This window comes from Muntiacus reevesi, chromosome 1 (genome assembly GCF_963930625.1).
Source record: "Muntiacus reevesi chromosome 1, mMunRee1.1, whole genome shotgun sequence".
In the NCBI taxonomy this organism is placed as follows: Eukaryota; Metazoa; Chordata; class Mammalia; order Artiodactyla; family Cervidae; genus Muntiacus; species Muntiacus reevesi.
The window spans coordinates 42,117,818-42,140,491 of NC_089249.1; the positions used below are offsets into that span (position 1 = coordinate 42,117,818).

At 37.2% G+C, this 22,674-nt stretch overlaps 1 protein-coding gene across 2 annotated transcripts in view; it reads left to right on the top strand.

Moving 5' to 3' along the window:
• LRP6 (LDL receptor related protein 6) overlaps nt 1-22,674 on the top strand; it is a 165,354-nt gene that overhangs the window by 92,940 nt on the left and 49,740 nt on the right. For both annotated transcript variants that reach the window (XM_065941188.1, XM_065941181.1), the window contains exons 7-9: nt 230-401; nt 18,589-18,805; nt 20,919-21,208. In XM_065941188.1, coding sequence (XP_065797260.1) covers nt 230-401; nt 18,589-18,805; nt 20,919-21,208 — 679 coding nt within the window. The remainder of the gene's footprint in view (nt 1-229; nt 402-18,588; nt 18,806-20,918; nt 21,209-22,674) is intronic.

The window sequence follows — 22,674 nt, forward strand, 5'->3', positions numbered from 1 at the left end:
CGCTCCTAGAAAACACTGTTTCATCTGAAAAAATTTTTTTACAAGCTTATACCCTGCAATTATAAATGTCTTAAATGGACTCATTGTATGTTTTAAGTCTTAACTTGTTTTTCCTTCTGTAGGTGTTATCTGGTAACCAATGTAAAAGAGGGTTGGGTCTCACCTTTAGGATAGCTGAAATTTACAGTTCATTATCCGTTTTTAGCTCATACTCTGTATACTTCTGTAGGTACATGTATTGGACTGACTGGGGAGAAATCCCGAAAATTGAGCGAGCAGCTTTGGATGGTTCTGATCGAGTAGTGTTGGTTAACACTTCTCTTGGTTGGCCCAATGGTTTAGCCTTGGATTATGATGAAGGCAAAATATACTGGGGAGATGCCAAAACAGACAAAATTGAGGTTTGTTTCTTGCTTTTTCACTTTAAAACCACTTTTATAACGGTTTTTGAGTTGATGGTGATATGATCCAGATATACTTGTCCCTGCAATGGGATGCCAGAGGCGTCTTGTATTTTAATCAACCTTTAGGATTCTAGGAGTTAACATCTTTTCTTCCAACTCACCACAAGATTTCTCAGTTAATCTTGCATGAGAAATAGGTGTTCATCTATTTGTATTCTTAAAAGCTTATGTGAATGATTTTTCTCATTATGGGTAAAACCACTGCCTGAATTTCCTAGGAGCAGTTTGCACAAATCAGATGTTAAAAAAGCTTGATACTGGAAGAGCTGGTAGTCATTGTCAGGAAAACAGAGCATACATACATACTTTTTGTTGGTGTTGGGGAAGGTGGTGGTATATATTAACTATTAAGATGGTTACATGCAAACAGTTTTTCAATTGATTTATGAGCTGTGTGGGAGAAAAATTAATTAGCCAGGGCTTGAGAGAAAAATATTTAAATCATAGAACTAAGTTGGGGCAGTCAGAATAGAATTATGGTGGAAACAGCCACCATATGTGAATACTTTATTACTTTGTTTTGTAAAGGGTAAAAATCCCTGATAATGAATGTGAAGTCTGAATTCTACAACTTTAAACTGGGCTCTGCCAGAGGTCTTGTAGGTCACGTGGTTAAAACAGAGTTTTGATCACAGTATTTCTTTGGAGATCACATGACTTCTCATATAAGGAGTAGGTTTGAATGACTCTTCAGAGCCATGGCACGCATCTTGTAATAGATAATTTGGGCTATAGAGCAGTTACTTTAGAAAGGTAATTCTTGGGAGTGACAGGGACTCTCAGGGAGTAATGAGATAAAGGGCCTTGTTTCAGATTGGAATCTTGGAATAGAAAAAAAACCCATTAGTATTCCACTGGGCTTAAATCCTGAAAACCATCTTCTGCTCTTGCAGCTGGTTTCCATTAATAGAAAACTTTGCATAGACTTGACTATACAAATGTCTTCCCTGTTGTTAGTGTTTCACTGCCCCCACCCTCGCTAAATCCACGTTAGTGTTGGAATTTTTAGCAGCTGGAGTGCAGTGCTGTTGAGACAGAGGTTGTGAGTTTACTTTTCAGACAGGCCATTAGCATCACTGGGGTACAGATCACACACCATTCTCCTCCAGTTCACGAATTGCGAATTGTTGATCCGCCCTGGACTCTCCATGAGTATATATGTGTTACTACTCTTAGAAAAACAGTTGTGACCCGTGTGTCCCAGAGGACTGTCTGCACATAAGGCAGGAGCACATAGTTTACATCAGAGAAGAGAACGTGATTTTTTATTTCATAGGGATTTAAAAAATTCTGTATTTGATCTTATCTTTCTTAGCTTATTATGACCGTTTAGATTGTAAATAAAACATTGGTTTCTTTCTAGGAATTTTTCAAGTCTTATCTATGTTAGGTCACTATTTAGAGAAATTTATTAGAAATCACAAGAAGTCGAGGAGAGATTTGGGTAGAGAAATGGGAATTTATGGAGGTTCTGAATGACAGTGTTTAAGAATAAAAATGCATACATATCCTATAACAATATAGAATATTCTACAGGATTTATTTTCGTAGTTTGTAGGAAATGCAGTAGGTCTAAAAATTAGGGTTAATTCTGGCCTCTTGAGCTGTGTATACATATTAATATATGTGATGTCATTTGCTTTCTCACTTCCTTTTTCTTTCTTGACTTGTACCGCCATCCTTAAACTTTCCTTTCGGATCTGCTTCTCTTCTTCCAGGTTTCAGTCAGTTCAGTTTAGTTGCTCCGTCGTGTCCGACTCTTTGTGACCCCATGGACTGCAGCACGCCAGGCCTCCCTGTCCATCATCATCTCCCGGAGTTTACTCAAACTCATGTCCGTCGAGTTGGTGATGCCATCCAACCATCTCATCCTCTGTCGTCCCCTTCTCCTCCTGCCCTCAATCTTTCCCAGCATCAGGGTCTTTTCCAGTGAGTCAGCTCTTCACATCAGGTGGCCAAAGTATTGGAGTTTCAGCTTCAGCATCAGTTCTTCCAATGAATATTCAGGACTGGTTTCTTTAGGATAGACTGTTTGAACCTCCTTGCAGTCCAAGGGACTCTTAAGAGTCTTCTCCAACACCACAGTTCAAAAGCATCAATTCTTTGGCACTCAGCTTTCTTCCAGGTTTATTGGAACACAACTGCTATTTGTTCTCTTTTTGACAGATTGTTAAGGGTTGGTGATATATCTGCTTCTACCAAATCCAACACACAAAGACCTCCCCTTGTTTTTTCCCCTGGAGATTCTGATGAAGTTTCCCAAATTGAGCATTCAATGCATTTGTAATTTGAATTATAATTACAGTATAAAAAAATTTTTTTTTTTACAGATTCATCTGGGAAATAGAGCTGATACTGTAATCTAAAACTGTTGCTATATGACAAGCTAAGGAAGGAGCACAGCTCACCATCTAAATCAGTCTAGCATAAGTGAGGAAGAAGAACTGTTAGGTTCCTACTCTGAGACAAGTAGTGATTATAGGAGCAGCTGCGACCCCAGCTTTTCTTCTTGCCTTACTTGGTAGTAGGTCGACTAAAACTTTTGGGAAGATACATAATTTAAAAAATGCTCTCTTTTCTTAGATTACTTGCTGGCTAGCAAGTAATCAACTTACCCTTAGTGCTCATCTGACCTAGTCTAGGTCACATGCTCCCTGCTAGTCCCCTTCTCTTTAGAAAGCTTCCCCGCTTCTTTTGTCATGCCCCAGAATGAAAGGTGCTTTTTCCTGGGACTATAAGAAAATATTAAATTACAGTTGTAGTGGCCCTGTCTCTTCTGGAAGACTTCAAGTTTACCTGGGTTATATGTTTCCAGTACATTTGGGAATTAAAAATAGGGGTTTGGTAAATGGTCACGTAGCACTGTAAAGCTTAGTAAGCTCTTGTGTTTTGAGTGGATCTTATGCGAAGAGCTCAAAGTGTTCATTTGGTTATGTGCTCTGCTCCCTCAGTGGAGATTACTTAGATCAGGTTCTCACTCACTTCTTTTGATAAATGGTGATGTAACCAGGTGCTGGATATGTTGGGGAGCTAGGTCTGAGGATTGGGGGAAACCAGAGAAAATTAATAGGGAGCTTTGGGTTTCAGACTTCATTTTTGTTGTCCAGAGTTGCAAGAAAAAATAAATAGGTTTGCCTGAGATTTATAACCAACTTCCACAGAGAGCAATGCTATATAGTGAAGTGCTAATGATGTCTTTTTTTTTTTTTTTTAAAGATGATCATCATATTGACTGGCGCTTTAATATAAGAATGTTTCTGTGAGTGTATGTCTGATTTTCATATTTGTGAACTGATAGGGACCACTTAACTGTAGGTACTTGTTTGTGTTTCTTCATTATGCTGAAATCATTTCATCACCTTTTACACACAAGCTTTTAGTTTACTTGTCTGCCCTGGAGTTCCCTCTACCCTCCACTCAGGTGTTAAAATAATAAATACTAAAATACTTTCTGATAATAATCTGATAATAAATACTAAAGCGTTAGCCAGAAAGGTTGTTTCTTTTTTCTGGTAGGGGACATTAAACAAGCCTTTATTTCTGTTTTATAAGGCCTTACAGTAGGCAGAAGCACATTGTGTCTTAACAATATTCTCATGTTTCTTGATCCACTCTCACCGCCAAGAGCGTTAAGCATTTGTAGCACTACTGGCCTGCAGTATTGCTCACCAATAGTGAAGACATATCATAGATAATCTATAAGTTTAAAATATTTATATAAAGCTAAGAATATGCTGTTAGCTTGTATTTTCTTGAGGATGATTTTTACATACCAGTTTAACTTGACATTATTAATGTGATTTCAATCACTGGTTTTATTGAAAATAGTAATACTATTATAGAGATTTTAGTATTAAAATCTCTGAGATTTTCTCATGATTTATTTTCTTAGTATATGCTTGTTATTTGTTTTTTTTCCCCTTTTTGTTTCAGAGCTTATGCTGACAAATGCAGCAAGAGCTAGTGGAGATAAAGATTTTCTGATCTTTGTCAAAGACATAGAATTTTTTTCAAATCTCTTTTATTGTAAATTTCCCTATTTTAGAGAATACAGTGTCCATAGATATTTTCTCCAAAATCTAGGTATGCCTGGCACAGTTCTGTTGGGAAAGAGAAACAGAAATTATTAGAACTTTGAGTCCAAGGAATTTTTGAATAAAGAGGGTATTATTGTGTAGGATGTGTACTGAAAACTTGGCCTTTGGTGAATGTTCTGTTTCATAGTCTAAGCCTGAAATTGCAGGGCTACATTTTCCTTTCATGACAGCTTCCTCTGTTTAATCAGTACTCTTATAAAGAAATCTGTTTCCCAAGTATTGAGATTTCTTTTTAAAGTAATTTCTTTGTCTGGCATCTTTAGCCTGAGTATTGTGAAAGTCTGTTGAAACACACAAAGACCCATTTATGATGGTTTTCCATATTGTTTGTTTCTAAGATTAATTCCTCCTTAAGAAATTATAATAATGTAATCATTATTGGGGTAATCATCTCATCTGTTGAGGTAAAGCACTCCTGAGTATATGACAAGTACCAACAAGTTCTTCCTTTTAAATCTTTGCCAGTTTATAACACTGTCTCGTAAAATTGATTTTACTTTTAGTTTTAGAGAAAGGTTCAAGATAATGAACTTAAACAATCTGAATCTTTACCCATTCCTACTACTTTACCATAGTATATGTATGTGAATATATATGTTTTTCCCCCATGTATTCTTGACATATTATAACAGAAAAATACTGATAAATTCCACTGTTAGATTCCTCAGCTCAACAGAACACCTGGATTTGGGGCCTGTATTCATTGAGTTGTAAACATGATACTCTCCCATTATATTTCTTATTTCTGTTTGGGATGTATCTTAACGATTATATACATATTTAAGCTCCTGTATGAAAGTTATCTGTTTCATACCTATATGAAAGTTGATGTACAGTTCTAACAACATTTTTAAACTTGTTACTGCAGTCTGCAGTAGGCAGAGTAGTACATCATCCAATTATAAGCTCTGTCATCTCATTATCCACTCTACTTTGGCTCTAAAAGAATTATTGCACGTATTTATGATGAGAGAAACTTACTTGATCATAGGTGTAATCATACTTTTCCTGAACTGCCACAACAAACCCGTGAGCCTCACCAGGCAAGATGCATTTACCTCACTTTGGAGTTATAATAATTTTATTTGTGTAAATTAGGATAATCTGATACACATTGGTACTTAGAAAGCATTTTAGTGACCAAGTTTGAACTTGCACTTGTATCATTTTTTAAATATTATCGTATTATACGTTTCCATCTCATGTTTTATTATTAAGCCATTTAATATGTGGGGAGCTGTTTTTAGTTACAGTCTGATTATTTTAGAAGTACCTGTTTTGTTCCTTTGGTTTTTCTGCCCCTGAAGTAGGAGTGCTGACTTTCTGTGTCCTACTTTCTTGAGAAGAGAAGTCAACCTCTTTACAATTTATAACAGTTTTTAGTTCTTATGGAGGTAATCTCTAGATCTTTATTGAATCATTTTGTGATATTGGACCTAGTTCTCATGATTTTGACATTTAACTGGGTGACTATAAATAATTCACATAATTGCTGATTTTTGTATTTTGACCATTGAGATCATTTGAACCTGATGATCTTGACGTTCCTTCCAGCTTTAACGTTTTCTGATGCTTTTTATACTAATTGCATATCATAGAGTATCATGGGATGCATATCATGCATATCATGGGAGAATTGCTAAGAAGGAATGTATATCACAGATGACATGACTGTGTTTTTTTTTTCCTTTAAATTTTTCCTTATATACTGTGCCTGTAATTCCTCTCATCTAAAGAAAACTTGGCATATTGGAGGTTCAGTATCTTTGGTAACTCAGTTTTACTGATACTAACTTCTGGTAAGCTATTCATTTAGATTTTGCATTGACCTCTATGCAGACTACTTCATTATTAACATATGTGATGGGTTTAAATAAATATTGAAAGCTGTTGTTTGAAGCTTACCAAACATGTAGATGTTAATGGAGTCCATGTAAAACATTTTTCAGGCAGTTATTTCCCTGTAGCTTGGAAGCTATTATGTATACTTTTAAAGGGGTCACAGAGATTTTATTTTTATTATTAGATTTGGAAAGGGTAAGCAGTCATATAAATGGCAAGGACCACAATTTTGGGACTTCTTGGGAGGGAATTTGCAAAACATTGAACGGTGTTAACAATGACAAGTATTTTCACCTTATCACCAGCTATTTAAGGATTCTGTGTAATAGTCATTCCTAACATTATCCATAATGAGCAAAGGATTCACCTTCAGTCTTTTTTTCCCCCACTTTAAATGGAGTTTTCAGTTTTAAAATGTTAGGAATGTTATAATGCAGGCCCTGTTAATTTTTTGGTTGAACTCTTGAGTTCCCAAACTCTTCATTCATTGTACTGTGATTGTTTTTGATAGATATGATCTAAAATAATAATCTTAGGGAAGGAGTTAGAATCCCTTTTATTGTGCTGAGATTTTCAGTAGACTAGTGTTTTGTCATTTAATTTATTATTTTGAGCTTCTGAAATCTGCCAGACTTGTAGTTAGTAAGTAGGATTGAAATTAGAGGCTTTGCTATTAATCTAGTCCTTGTTCAGAGTTATTTAGTTTTGTTGTTCATTCATTTTGATTTTGGATTGATTTATGACTTGGCTTTTATGTCTGGTTGAGATTAATAATACTATTTTTGTGTTAGTTACAGTGTTATTCTTAAAATATGGGGGCAAAAACCCCAAACTCTTCTGGGTCACAGTGAATTTCGTTAGTCTGCAGATAGTAAGGAAACAGTATTTCATGTGTTTTCAGAGTATCATTATCTTTGGGGAAAAAAGCCATGTTCAGACAGTTCAGATATTATCATCAGATGGTTTCTGGATGGTTCCCTGTACTCAAGCAAACATGTATTTTTTCTAACCCAGGTTTTGTTTCTTAAAATGGAGCAGTGCTTGGTGCTTTCTGATTAGCTTTTTTTATTTGCCAAAGATCATGGAACTTTCTACTTAGAAAGAAAACAATGGAATTCAGGTTTCCTGTACGGTACTTTTTGTGTTGAGTTCTGCTGCCTCTTTCTTTTTGAAGTAATTTCAGATTTCAACAAAAAATTGGCAAGAGTAGTAAAACTTTCACCCAGATTTGTTTTATGTACTCAGAGAATAGTGATCACCAGGAAATGAACACTTATACCATTTCCATTATTCCTATTATATTAATTGGAATTCTCTCATAAGGAAGAGATGTCCCCTTTCCTATTTATTCAATTATTCATGTATATTTGTACATACATATTTTTATACATATGAACCCATGGATGTTCAATTTATTCCACAGGTTACCTTGCATTGTCATCATTATATTGTTGCAAAGATTATCCCAGAATTGGCAATAGGAGTACCATCAAAGTGATTCCATATTGTTTTCACATGTGTCCTTTTTTTTTTTTTTAAATTGTGGTGAAAAACACATAACATAAAAGCTACCACCTTAACCATTTTAAAACATACAGTGGTGCTAATTATATGTGCATTATTGTTCAAGATCTCCCGAACTTTTTTATCTTGCACAACTGAATCTCCAATCCTATTGAACAACTCCTGGCAAACACCATTTTACTTCTGATTCTCAGGATTTGATTACTTTAGATAACTCATCTAAGTGGAATTATGCGGTATTACCTTTTTGTGACTGGCTGTATCTCACGTAGCATAATGTCCTCAAGTTCATCCATGTTTGTGTCATGTGATAGGATTCCCATCTTTTTTTAGGCTGAATAATATTCCATTTATGCATATACTACATTTTCTCTAACCATTCATCTTTTGATGGGCATTTAAGTTGGTTCCACCTCTGGGCTATTGTAAATAACCGTACCACAATGAATATGAGGTGCGAATACCTCTTTGGGATCTCATTTTTCAATCTGTACCAGAAGTAGGATTGCTGGATCATGTGGGAATTTAATTTTACTTTTGTAAGCAGTCCCCATCATTTTAAAAACACTTTTTGGAACAACAGTATAGTCCAGCTTTCTCTTTTATTTCCCATGCCAAGGAGCCATGGTTCTTCTTAATGAAGAATAGTATTTAAAACCAGAATCTGGACATGAGGCATGCTCATTGGTACTGGAGTAATTTGCCTTAATTACTAAGATGTTAGAGTCAATTTTCCATGCTAAGACTCCAAATAGAGTGTACATAAGTTGTTCTTGAGCGAGAGGAAAGGGATCAGTTTTCCCTTGTTAATGTGCTGGTGGTTCTCCCAGTAGGGTCATTAAAGGCTCTAGGACATTGGGGTTCTCAGAGGTGTCTCATGAAGCAGTTGAGTAAATTGACTAAGGTGGGGTTGGTTTTCATCTTAACGATACCTTCAGTTGAAAATCTGTTCTCAATTTTATAGTTTTGCTGAGTAATTCTTGCTTTAGAATGCTTTGGTCACAATAGCAATTTGTAGGTCTTGTCTGTAAAAGAGCATAGTAACTGCAAATGTTTGGTATTCTAAACATGACTCCTTGTAAAAATACTATAAAACTACCTAGTGCAAGTGTGACACTTTCTTTTTCCGTATTGAAAATCACTTGTATTTACTCAGACATAAAATGTCTTGAAGTAGGTTAAAGTCTTTAAATGCAGCACTGAATTTGCTCTTACTGCTCTCTTAAACAGATGCAGAGTATCCCTCTGTTTCCCCTACTGGGTGCAAAGCGTTTCTCTTCACTTCTCACTCCAGTGAGATTCTGCATGACTGAAATGTTATTGCCATCAATGTATACTGTCTTCTGTTTTCAAAAAGGCCATTTCTGTGAAATTATACTTTATACCCTATGGAGTATATGAATCAGTCCCAATGATACCTATTTGTCATATATATATATAATCATATATTAATATATATTAATCATATGTTAATATATGCAATATATAATTGTTTATATATGTAATATATAAACTAATAATTCACTGCTTGTTTTGAATATTGGCTGGGCTTCTATAAAAGGAATGGTTTGTTTGAATTTTCTTTTGGAACTTGATAGTATTCCCAGTTCATTTCATGATGGGTGCCTGATTGTCCTGTTGTCATCTATTTCTTGAACATGTCTAGTCAAGAGAAGTTGCATAGCAGCAAGTTTGGTAGCAGACTGGCTGCATTCCAAGATGGGTAATCCTGTGTTGACATTTAATGAGCTGACGAAAATGCTCAAAAACGGATGTCATGTCTACAGAAGGTTTGCCATTACCTCCTATCTGTGAAGATAATGTTCTGGTTAACCCACATCTGTTTCTTGTTGTAGTCTGTGTTCTAAGTGTGGTTTGTAATATTTGGGAATGCCTCAGAATGTTAAATCCGTACCACAATGCGGTTGAAGCAGCTGAAACCACTGGAGACTCTGGTTCAGATTTGGAGGTAGATTTTAGGAGTGACAGAAGCCTAATTTCAGTTTAATTAAACCACTCTGAGGTAATATGATGAAGCACAACCTCAAGAGTTGCCAGAAGATTTAATTAGTGTTGGCTCAACTTTTAAAGCATAAGGGTAATCTTTTGGAATCGGCTAAAATGGTGCATTTGTTCTGGGTTCACAGTGTACAAGCAGTCTTTTACCAGGATTTGGGTTGTTATTTTAAACATAAAGAGGCTTAAAATGGTATTTACAAACCTAGTAACCTGTCCAAAACTGTTACTCCTTGGGTATGAGAATGTAATAGTAATTTTCTTTGAGACAAAGCAACATGTTCTTGTTTTACTGTGTTGCTTTTGCCTAGAAGAGAGATTGTGTGGTTGATAAAAGAAATGTTTAGGGTAGAAGCCAATTTGCTAAGAAGTGTCAACTCTGCAAAAGTAATGGAAGGAAACAGATTTCACAAAGTAATCCTTAGACTCCCTGTAAGGGGAAATACATAGTTCTTTAGCTGTGAGGTCCCACAGCCATGTCTTGTTTAAACTTTTGATCCCTTAATCTCTTCAGACTATTCTTATAAATTGCTTTCTACATCGTATGAATAACAAAAATGATAGCATTTTTTAATAACTATTATTATCATCATTCACATGCCCTTGGACTATTATCTTACCTCCATTTTTTTTTCTTTTTTTCTTTTTAACTTATGGAAAATTTCAGGCACATAGTAAAGTGGAGTAAAGATACTTGGGAACCACCCAGCTTCTCCTGGTGAGAGTTCAAGGCTGTCCCCATCTCCTTGGTGATGGCAGATATAAATGTAATGGCAGGTTCAGTTCAGTTCAGTCGCTCAGTTGTGTCTGACTCTTTGCGACCCCATGAACTGCAGCATACCAGGCCTCCCTGTCCATCACCAACTCCCGGAGTCTACCCAAACCCATGTTCATGGAGTCGGTGATGCCATCTAACCATCTCATCCTCTGTCGTCCCCTTCTCCTCCTGCCCTCAATCTTTCCCAGCATCAGGGTCTTTTCCATTGAGTCAGCTCATCACATCAGGTGACTGAAGAATTGGAGTTTCAGCTTCAACATCAGTCCTTCCAATGAACACCCAGGACTGATCTCCTTTATGATGGACTAGTTGGATCTCCTTGCAGTCCAAGGGACTCTGAAGAGTCATCTCCAACACCACAGTTCAAAAGCATCAATTCTTCTGTGCTCAGCTTTCTTTATAATCCAACTCTCACATCCATACATGACCACTGAAAAAACCATAGCATTGACTAGACGGACCTTTGTTGACAAAGTAATGTCTCTGCTCTTTAATATGCTGTCTAGGTTGGTCCTAACTTTCCTTCCAAGGAGTAAACGTCTTTAATTTCACGGCTGCAATCACCATCTGCAGTAATCTTATTAATATAAATGTGGTTTTAATACTTGTATTTTGAGATAACCAAAAAGAAATGAAATCAGGCCTTTGTCTTTATTCTTAACAAATCTCGGCCGGTACTTTGAAATGTAAATTTGCAAATGTGATAAAAGATGAAACAAGTAGAGTTTTGTTCATTCTTTTCATGAGAAACCACTTTTTGAAGTAATTTTAACCTGTATTAGAATTTAGTTTAGCTGGGGAGGGAAGAAAGCTCAAATGGAAAACATTTGTTTGTGGTTCTACCGAGCCTGTGAGTCTAGGGCAGCCTCGAAGGTGGCAGGCAGGTTTGAGAGGGGATGGAGGTCCAATGTAAAACAGGATTAAATTAACTTTGTTGTGGGCTGTATAGTCACCACCATTAAATTTTAATCCTGCACAGTCCACTGTGGTAGTCAGTGGCCACATATGTCCACAGAGCACCTACAGCAGTTACTCTGAATCGAGATGCTTAAAGGTTAAATGCATACTGAGAAGACTGTAAATCGTAGTATTAAAATCTCAGCAATACAGTTCTAAAGATTACATTTTAAAGTAAAAATATTTTGGATATATTTGAATAAATTAAGTATATCTATTTTTAAACTTAAAAAACATCTGGCTTCTAGAAAATTTTAAATTACACAGAACTCACATTTGTGACTTGTGTTATACTTTGTTCAGACAGCACTATTTTAGACTCAACTCTTGTAAAAAGCTGCAGCAGTCAAGAATGGGAAGATAGTTAAGGGGACAGGTGTTCTTACAAAGTTACATTGAAAGTGTCTTTAGCATATCTTAGTTACGTCCTTGAATTGGAAATTGAGATGCTACATCTAGCTTTAAGTGTGTACTGTATTTACTCTACTACTACCCCCCCCCCCCAAAAAAAAAAAGAAGACTTAGTTTTGCCTTTCAAGTGAGAGAAGAAGGACTAGCTAGCTAGAAGGTACTAATGTTCCGCTGTGCTAAGCTATATAGAATCCTTAGCTGTGGCTTTTAGGGAACTGTATTTGAGTCCTTGGACTCTGCTATTTTAAAGATTATCATTTGTTGTTGTTTTGCCAGATGTTGCTAAAAGTTACCTTACCATTTAAGCATGTCCTTTGCATGTTTTTTTCTTTTTTTCTGAGACCCTTGCTTGCACTTAGAGCAGCATTAACACTGAACTAAGCCCCGGTTTTGTCAGGGGATCAGTGTAAAGGTCAGCAAAGCACTCCTAACCTGCAGTCCTTATGTGCAATTCTGAAATCTAAAATGCTCTCTAAACTGAAAATTGTTTTTGTTAATTCAGTTGGTAACGACCCTGACTTGAAGTGGTGTAAGACTAATTGTAGTCTCTGTTTATGCCCCTTTGTGGGAATATGTGTATGTCTTTCAGCAAAAATATTATCATGCTTGGCAATGAAGTGTTGCCCTGGACCCAGGTAGAGGTGATATACAGTATGCATTGTGTTAACCTTTCTATATTTCAAGAAAAAAGTCTGAATTCTGAAACAGGGCTAATTAACCCCAAGGCTTTCAGAAAAGGGATTTTTTTGGACCTCTATTATCTGTGGTTTCCTAGGTGGCAGAGTGGTAAAGAATCTGCCTGCCAATGCAGGAGACTTGGGTTTGATCCCTGGGTGGGGACGAACCCCTGGAGAAGGAAACGACAACCCACTCCAGTTTTGTTGCCTGGGAAATCCCATGGACAGGGGAGCCTGGTGGGCTACAGTCCATGGAATCGCAGAGAGTCAGACCTGCACACACAGACACATTATCATCCCATGAAAATTGAAAATATTTTATTAACTATAATACTTAATTTTGGGGGAGGGGGCTGTGCTGGGTCTTTGTTGCTGCGCAGGCGTTTCTCTAGTTGTGATGAGCGTGGCCTACTCTCCAGGTGCGGTGCGCAGGCCTCTCACTGTGGTGCCTTCTCTTGTGGAGCTTGGGCTCTAGGGTGCACCGGCTTCAGTAGTTGGGGCGCATGGGCTCAGTGGTTGGGGCTTCCGGGCTCTAAGCACAGGCTCCAGAGTTGGGGTGCATGGGCTTAGCGGCTCTGTGGCATGTGGGGTTCTGGGCCAGGGATTGAACCCTTGTCTCTTGCACTGGCAAGCAAATTCTTCACTGTTGGGCCACTAGGAATGCCCTATTAGCCATAAGTCTGCATTTGAGATAGTTCTCTTCAGCACAGTCAGGACACAGTGATAGAGGTACATGAGGTCTTCCTGACACACAGCTGTGTTGTGTCACTCTCCTTAAAGTGGCTTTCATAAGTTTCTTGTTTTCTGTAGTTTTTCTTACCTGGAATTTCATATCTGGCTATCAGGTAATATCTGCCTGAAGCTGTCTCTTTGAGTCCCTTTTGTATTCTTTTTACCTCAGAGCGCTTCTTTTAATCAAACAATACGTTCTGGACTGCGTCTTAACGTGTATTACTTTTTTTATTCTGAAAAATCATTTTCTTTTTCTCTTTGTCAAAATTCTTCTAATTCTTGAAGGTGGATTTGAATTGCTACTTCTTGCTCAAGTTTTTTCTGATCAGGTGTAGACCAGAGAAGGGTGTATGTGTGTGGTTTTAATATAAATGTAGATTACCTCCTCAATTGGATTGTAACTCTTAGCTAGAAGGGGCCCTGTTGTAAACTTCTCAGCATTCATCATGTTTTTCATGTTATTTGCATTTAGTAAGTATGGTCATTGATTCTGGGGATTGAAGTGAGGGTCTGATAGAACAGCGAAAGTATATTCCAATTAAATTGTCCAACTGTTCGCTCCTTTGTGCTTACTGTTTTAGTTAATATGCATCTAAGTTGCATAAGCAAACAGTAAAAATGGGTGTTAGAAATGAAAATGAGGCTGCAGCCTTGCAGTTTCCCACTAGTTGCCAGGATACAGAAAGGTCTGTGTTGCTTTTATTCTGTTTAAAAGTGTGTGATAGTTTGGTTTTTTATTTCCACATATCCTTTTATATTTATTTATTAATTTTTATTTTGAAGTGCTATATTTTGCTAAATTAAATGTAGTCATTTAAGTGTAGCTATTTACTTTTAGGGACTAAAGCATTTTACTAAAAACAACGAAGGGGAAAAATAGCATTTAGTAAACATCTACTACACATCTGATACCGTGCTAAGAAGTAAACATTCTTTATTCATTAAATAATTTAGCATGATATGTTCTCCTGTTTTTTGTGTGAGAAATTGCCATATCTAATGAGTGATAGAGTTTATATTTAAAATCCAAATCTGTTGAATTCTGCCAGAATATTGTTAGATAATCATAAGAGATGTTCTGTTTTGTTGCATTTGGCTGAGTCATGAGGCATGCGGGGGATCTTAGTTTCCCAACCAAGTATCGAACCTGTGCCCCCTGAAGTGGAAGCAGAGTCCTAACCTCTGAATCACCAGTAAATTTCCCCATAAGAGATTTTTAGAGAGCAAAAGAATGAAGAGTAAATACTAAAGAGAAAATGCTGGGTTTTGTGAACCAGGAGAATCTTTTGGAATTGTTTCTTTGTTATATTTCTCACTGTGATTTTCAGTTTTATTCTTTGCCTGTTATCTGAATTCATATTTAATCAGCTGTCTTGTGTTTAAATTGTTAATTTATCAAAATAAACCATCAGGAATGTTGCAGGACACATAACTGAAAAAGGAGAGTTGGTTAATACTGTAGTATTTTTGAAGTAGAAATTTAGGTTTTATTTTTAAAAACAAGTTCAGTATTGGGCAACTGGTGTATGCATTTAGATCAGCAAGTAAATTTTAACAGGAAGGTCAGTATTTGAGTGTAGTAATCAACAAAATTAGTGTTAATTTATTAAAAGTAAAATAGCTGATGCAAGACAATACTGAATCTAGGAATAAACTAAAATCAAACATGTCTTAATGTACTGTACACTTATAAGAAACTACTACTTTAGGGTTCTATAATACAGACTGTTCAGCAGTCTGTGTTAGATGCTATCTAATAGGATGATGAACTCCTGCCCCTAATGGAGGAGATAGGTGTCCTATTCCGTATATGACATTTTGGGTGAGGTAACAGTACCTTTTCGGGGAGATGCCTTTGGAAATACTGCAGCAGAGACTAATGAGACCTTAGACCAGAGCTTGCCATATTTGTAATTTTTCTGCAGAAGGTAATAGTAAAGGCATAAGACTTGATAGGTTTGTTAAATGATGTTTTACAGAGAACAACTCAGGAAATCTTGGAAAATACCCAGCCAGGTTTGAAAAAGGAAAGAGGAACCAGTGAAATGAAGAGATAGAAAGCAGTCTTTGTATAGAAAAAGAAGTAATATCAGATCCTGCCATGAAAACACAGTGTAGGGTTTCAGTGAGTCAAAAGAGGCAAACGTTAAGAAAAGCTGAGAAAAACAAGGAAGGTAGTCATTGATCGTTTTCAGTAGCTACTTTGAGTCACAGGTTGTCAGCTGGTTGTAGGAAGTGAAGGGACTGAGTGGTGTTAGGTGGAGGCAGCAGTTACAGATCACTGTCAAAGAATAAAAACGGAATCTTTCAGCTTTTAAACATCTTTCTAAGATGGTGGAAACTGTTGTGTTAAAGGCAAAAAAGAAGGACTTTATAGAGAGGGAGAAATTGGAGCTACTGGTAAGGAAGGAAATAGTATTGGGAGGAAATTCTTGCAAGGAGGGTAGAGGAAGATACCAGAGTCAAGAGATAATCTCCATATTATGATGAAAGCAACAAGACCAAGTTTTAAAATAAGCTTCTCCTACCTACAGTAAAGATTATTCTAAATTATGTTTTTTAGTATCTTAATAGGGCTTCCCTGGTGGCTCAGCGGTGAGGAATCCGCCTGCCATTGCAGGAGACACGGTTCGATCCCTGGGTTGGGAAGATCCCCTGGAGAAGGAAATGGCAGTCCACTCCAGTATTCTTGTCTGGATAATCCCATGGACAGAGGAACCTGGCGGGGTCGCAAAGAGTCAGACACAACCTAGAGACTAAACAACAAAAGATATGCTAATATACTTTATTAAAATCTATAAAATTTCACATATACTTCTTTTAAATACACATGCATAAGCCTTCCTTCAAAATGCTAGTCTTTTTTAAAATTAGATCCTATATAGGAAAGATTTTCACCCTGATCAGAATTTCCAGGCAGTAAGTAGTAAAATGGGGCCAGAAATTCTTTCTTGGAGCTCTGGTTATAGGAGGGAATCAGGAATATGTTCATTCTCCAAAAGTAGATGGTAGTGTGCATTTTTATATGAATTTAAAATTTGAGCAAGGATAATATTTATTCATGCACATGACCAAACTAGGGTCTGAGGATGAGAACTGTTCTATACATTTTCATTTCCATTTTTAAGAAGGTTTCTTGAGTGTCTTAGGAAACTGCTTTCCTTTTAAAAATTGTTTTAAAAATATTTATTGAGTTCTTCATCAGACTCTAATCGTAGCTATGAACGATGTAATAGGAAGTAGATGAATTAGGTTCCTGGTTTTCTTGAGATGACTTTCTAGTTAGATAAGTAAACAGATTATCAGCCTGTGTTCTTTCTTCAGTAAAGTGACCACTTAGTCATATTACTTTTTTTAAATACCAAAATAACTTCAAGATAAACCATAGACATAATGAAATATATCTAGGAATGGTCTGTTGCAGGAAAATGTGACTATAAAAAAATCTAAACTCATGTCTCAAGGAGGAATTATTAACCTTAAAAAGTGTTTAATATTAGGGGTTGGAGTCGTAGTTAATTATTTTGAACTATCTTTTTTTACTTTTAGAAACATTCTGTTTAAAGACAGATTTATTCAGTTGGATTAATAGAAGTCCTGTTGTATCAGATACGAACATTTAACTAACATAATCTCTCGTCCATCAGATATAAATCAATATTTACAGTTGAAGATATTATAAGGTTATAGCACAATTTTGCTCAGTTTTTAAATATTTTATTTCAAAGAGTTGGCTGTTTTGGAAAGGTCAGCAAGTGTTTTAAAATTTTTAGAGAGGAGAGAGAAAGGTAGTATTTGTCATTCCATCTAGGCATCATAGTATTGATTTACGTGGAATATAATTTATGGATAAAAAATTAGTACTTGCCTAAGATTGTACCTGATACTTCTTTTTAGGTGAGTGGGTGGCAGATGTTTATATGTACAGGTTTTTAGCCACAGAATGACATTTCTGAAGGCTGATTTGCCTGGCACCCAGACTACATTTTTAAAAAAAAAAAATTTATTTATTTATTTATTTGGCTGCACTGAGTCTTCGTTGTTTCTAACGGGAGTTTTAGTTGAAGCATGTGGAATTTAGTTCCCTGACCAGGGATTGAATCCAGATCGCCTTTATTTGGGAGATTGTAATCTTAGCCAGAGGACCACCAGGGAGATCCCTCAGGCCACTTTATTTTTTTTTTTTAATTTCATTTTTATTTTATTTTATTTTTTCCCCCCAGGCCACTTTAAATGGTAGAAATGTTATCATTTGGGAACTTGAAAGTTGGTGCTTTGGAAGACTTCCTATCTTTTAGAACAGAAGATTAGTACGTGTTTCTGCAGTGTCAGAGACAGGTTAGACGCCTTTGCCACTTCTAGAGAAATTGCTTCTGTTGTAATGAAAGTGTCAGGGTGAATTTAATCATGTTACTGTAGATACAGCCTAGTTACTCGAACCTTAGTTGTGGAGAGAGTATCTAGAGTGTCAGCCACCTGACAGTTTTGTGATTAGACCCTTAGAGGACTGAGAGATTATTGAGAATCCTATTAACGTGTAGTTTAAAAAAAATCTTCGAACAGTGAAATAAAAAACATACTAAGTAGAAGGAATCCTAAAAAAGACACCAATTCTATTTACAAACTGTGTGACCTTATTTGAATCTGTTTACTTAGATATTAAAAAAGCAAAACTTTCAGGATAAAATAAAATGTGTCATAAAACAAAATATATACTGGTATAATGTGTGCAAAGGTACACTAATTTGAAGACAGATGGACGAGCAAACTTAAGGTGATAATATTGTACTTTTAATTTTTATTTGGTCATTTAGTATAGGAGATGCATACTAAATCTAATGTCAGAATTTTTAGAAGGAAGGTTAATAAGAGAATGGAGAAATAGAAGTTAAATATGAGCCTATATTGAGTCTTTGAAATCATTCTTATTAAATCAGCATGTTGTCATTTTGTTAAAGCATTGTAATAGAAATAACTAAGGTCTCTTGTATTTTGATGAAAGCATGGTTGGTTTTTGTCGTTTTTTACATATATATGAAGAATAAGTACACATCTTTTCCTCTTCCTTCTCTTTAAACTTAAACTTGAAGGTTATGAATACCGATGGGACTGGGAGACGAGTGCTCGTGGAAGACAAAATCCCCCACATATTTGGGTTTACCTTGTTGGGTGACTATGTCTACTGGACTGACTGGCAGAGGCGGAGCATCGAAAGAGTACACAAACGCAGTGCAGAGCGGGAGGTCATCATAGATCAGCTCCCTGACCTCATGGGCCTGAAGGCCACAAATGTTCACCGAGTCATTGGTAGGTAATTCCACAGTGCTCTTAGAGGATGAACCAGGAATGAGAAAAGATATAGTTAGCAGCTTATAAAGTCAGCAGTGTAAATTGTTGATGTTTTGACAGGATGTAAAAATCGTCTGTTAAGCCTTCTGTAATGAGAGATGGACGTTTTTTTTTCTCTTTTAAGGAGATTTCTTAATTTGTTGAAGCTCACAAAGTTAATATATTCTTTGTGGTACAAGTACATTTTACATTTTTCTTAAAAATTTGTTGCCTTTTACTTCATAGCCCATGGTGTTTCATAGTGGCTAAGTCAAGGAAGACAGTGAACAGTTTTTAGACAATTACCTTCTTTCCAAGGGTATATCAGTCAACTTCCACTTCCCACAGTCAAACCCAGATAAACGTCCCAGGAGAAAATACTCCAAATCACTTTCTTCTGGTTCCTGAAACCTCCAGACCAGTTTTCAGCGTATCGCCAAGTTCAGTGATACTTGTGGATGACCCAGTGCTGGGTACCATCTAGGTATCCATGAATAATTTTTGAATCAAGAAGTTTCTTTAAAGGTGTTTACCCAGGGACAAATGAGAAGTCATTGGATCGATTGGCAGGGATGGACCTTTAAATGTTGGTTCAATACTGGCTGCATAGTTTGAATTGAAGGGCTAAACTTAATAACCACACACTCTGTCAGAAGAAGAACTTCTATCGTATGAATCATGCAGTTTGCTTAAAGGTTCCTTTGGATACACAGGAAAGTAATTTTGTCATACGTTTATTCCCAGTTGATCAGCACAAGAGTTTTGACCTGCTCTGTTTTCAGTTCAGTCGCTCAGTCGTGTCCGACTCTCTGCAACCCCATGAACCACAGCACGCCAGGCCTCCCTGTCCATCACCAACTCCTGGAGTTTACTCAAACTCATGTCCATTGAGTCGGTGATGCCATCCAACCATCTCATCTTCTTCGTCCCCTTCTTCTCCCTCCTTCAATCTTTCCCAGCATCAGGTCTTGTCCAGTGAGTCAGCTTGTCACATCAGGTGGCCGAAGTATTGGAGTTTCACCTTCAACATCAGTCCTTCCAATGAACATCCAGGAATGATCTCCTTTAGGATGGACTGGTTGGATCTCCTTGCAGTCCAAGGGACTCTCAAGAGTCATCTCCAACACCACAGTTCAAAAGCATCAATTCTTCTGTGCTCAGCTTTCTTTATAGTCCACCTCTCACATCCATACATGACCACTGGAAAAACCATAGCTTTGACTGGACAGACCTTTGTTGACAAAGTGTTGTCTCTGCTTTTTAATATGCTATCTAGGTTGGTCATAACTTTCCTTCCAAGGAGTAAGCATCTTTTAATTTCTAGGCTGCAGTCACCATCTGCAGTGATTTTGGAGCCCAGAAAAATAAAGTCAGCCACTGTTTCTACTGTTTCCCCATCTGTTTACCCTGAAGTGATGGGACCGGATGCCATGATCTTAGTTTTCTGAATGTTGAGCTTTAAGCCAACTTTTTCACTCTCCACTTTCACTTTCATCAAGAGGCTCTTTAGTTCCTCTTCACTTTCTGCCATAAGGGTGGTGCCGTCTGCATATCTGAGGTTATTGATATTTCTCCCGGCAATCTTGATTATAGCTTGTGCTTCCTCCAGCCCAGTGTTTCTCATGATGTACTCTGGATATAAGTTAAATAAGCAGGGTGACAATATATAGCCTTGAGATACTCCTTTTCCTATTTGGAACCAGTCTGTTGTTCCATGTCCAGTTCCAACTGTTGCTTCCTAACCTGCTCCATTTTCAGCTTGGGCCAATTCACCGCTCCTGGGACATCACCATACTGCCACCAACTTAGTCAGACACCCAGTCAGCCTAGTGCAACTCCAGTCAGAACTCCTGGGCTGGAACCATCCTGCTCAGCCTCTGGCATAGCTGGGGCTGCAGGTCTGCACCAGTTTTCCTGGCCTTTTATTCCCTGTTAATCCTCATAATGCTTGTTTGTGAGATTAGAACTGAAACTTGAGATTTGGGGACAAATATAATCCTAGTTCTTTGTTAAGGAGATGCCTACTCATTTAAATTGAAAATGTGTTGATTATGTTGATTGTGTGTCCTTTTATAATGAATTTGTATTTTAGGTTCCAACCCCTGCGCTGAGGATAATGGGGGATGTAGCCATCTCTGCCTCTATAGACCCCAGGGCCTTCGCTGTGCCTGCCCCATTGGTTTTGAACTCATCAGTGACATGAAGACCTGCATTGTCCCAGAGGCTTTCCTTCTGTTTTCACGAAGAGCTGACATCAGGAGAATTTCTTTGGAAACTAATAATAATAACGTGGCCATTCCACTCACTGGTGTCAAAGAAGCTTCTGCTTTGGATTTTGATGTGACAGACAACCGTATTTACTGGACTGACATATCACTCAAGGTTAGCCAAAGAATTGGAATATTAAAACTGGGGACCAGTGGGGAGAGCTTCAAGATTTTCTGAGTCTTCATGCTGTTATCAGCTTCCTTCATTACTTAATGGGCAAGAGTTCAACAAAAAACCCTTAACATTTTAAAGGAAGCCAAGGAGAAGGCCCATTCAGTATTTTGTTAAGTATCTCTAGTGTTTTTAGTGCAAGATAGTTTTGAGTATTCTAAATCTGCAAGACATAATCTTCCTCTGTTTCATTCTATTTGAATACATAAGTGACATTTTCCTCAGCTAGAGAGTAAGCACTTGTATTCTTCACATAAATGGCTTATAGAGACTTGACTCTTAGTTTATTAAAAAAAAATTTTTTGACACCTGACTGAGGTAGAAAATGCCAATTATAAGTTATAGCATATCTTCTCTCCCCCGCCCCTCCCATCCCTAGAATAAATATTGACAAGCTTACTGAGTCAGTAAGGAGGAGCTCTTGACCAGAAAATCTAGAGCATAAGTCTTCCTTCTTCCAGATTCTTTTGGACCTGTTTTAAATAGCTTTTGTAAAACTTTGTCTAATATGCAAAAATCGTGTTAGAGCCAGAGTTAGACTGTAATGGTGGTCAGTAAAATCTGTTAAATGAGTGAGTAAATAAATGCTTTATTGTGTGGGCCTGTGAGTTTCCTCATCTTGAAAGCAGAGATAATGCCTATCTTGCAGTGCTTTTGTGAGCATTAAATGAGAAAATATATGTACACCAAACACTTAGGATGGCACTTTCCATGAAGTAAGAGCTATTATTAGTAGCTTGAATTATGACTGTTTTAATTTTTAGGGGATTCATAGCTACAGTGGTAATGATATGATTAGTGTCATATGCATTTTATAAGGTATCTGCTCTTCCTCAGTTGATGCAATGACTTTGCATACTCTCAAGCACCTTTAGGAAGCTGTGTGTTTGTTAGTCACTCAGTCGTGTCTGACTGTTTGCAACCCCATAGACTGTAGCCCTCCAGGCTCCTCTGTCCATGGGATTTTCCAGGCAAGAAGACTGGAGTTACAGCATACTAACACATATATATGGAATTTAGAAAGATGGTAATGATAACCCTATATGCAAAACAGAAAAAGAGACACAGATGTACAGAACAGACTTTTGGACTCTGGGAGAAGGCGAGGGTGGGATGTTTCGAGAGAAAAGCATGTATATTATCTATAGTGAAACAGATCACCAGCCCAGGTGGAATGCATGAGACAAGTGCTCGGGCCTGGTGCACTGGGAAGACCCAGAGGGATCGGGTGGAGAGGGAGGTGGGAGGGGGGATCGGGATGGGGAATGCATGTAACTCCATGGCTGATTCATGTCAATGTATGACAAAACCCACTGCAATGTTGTGAAGTAATTAGCCTCCAACTAATAAAAATAAATGAAAAAAGAAAAAAAAGACTGGAGTGAGTTGCTATTCCCTACTTCAGGGGA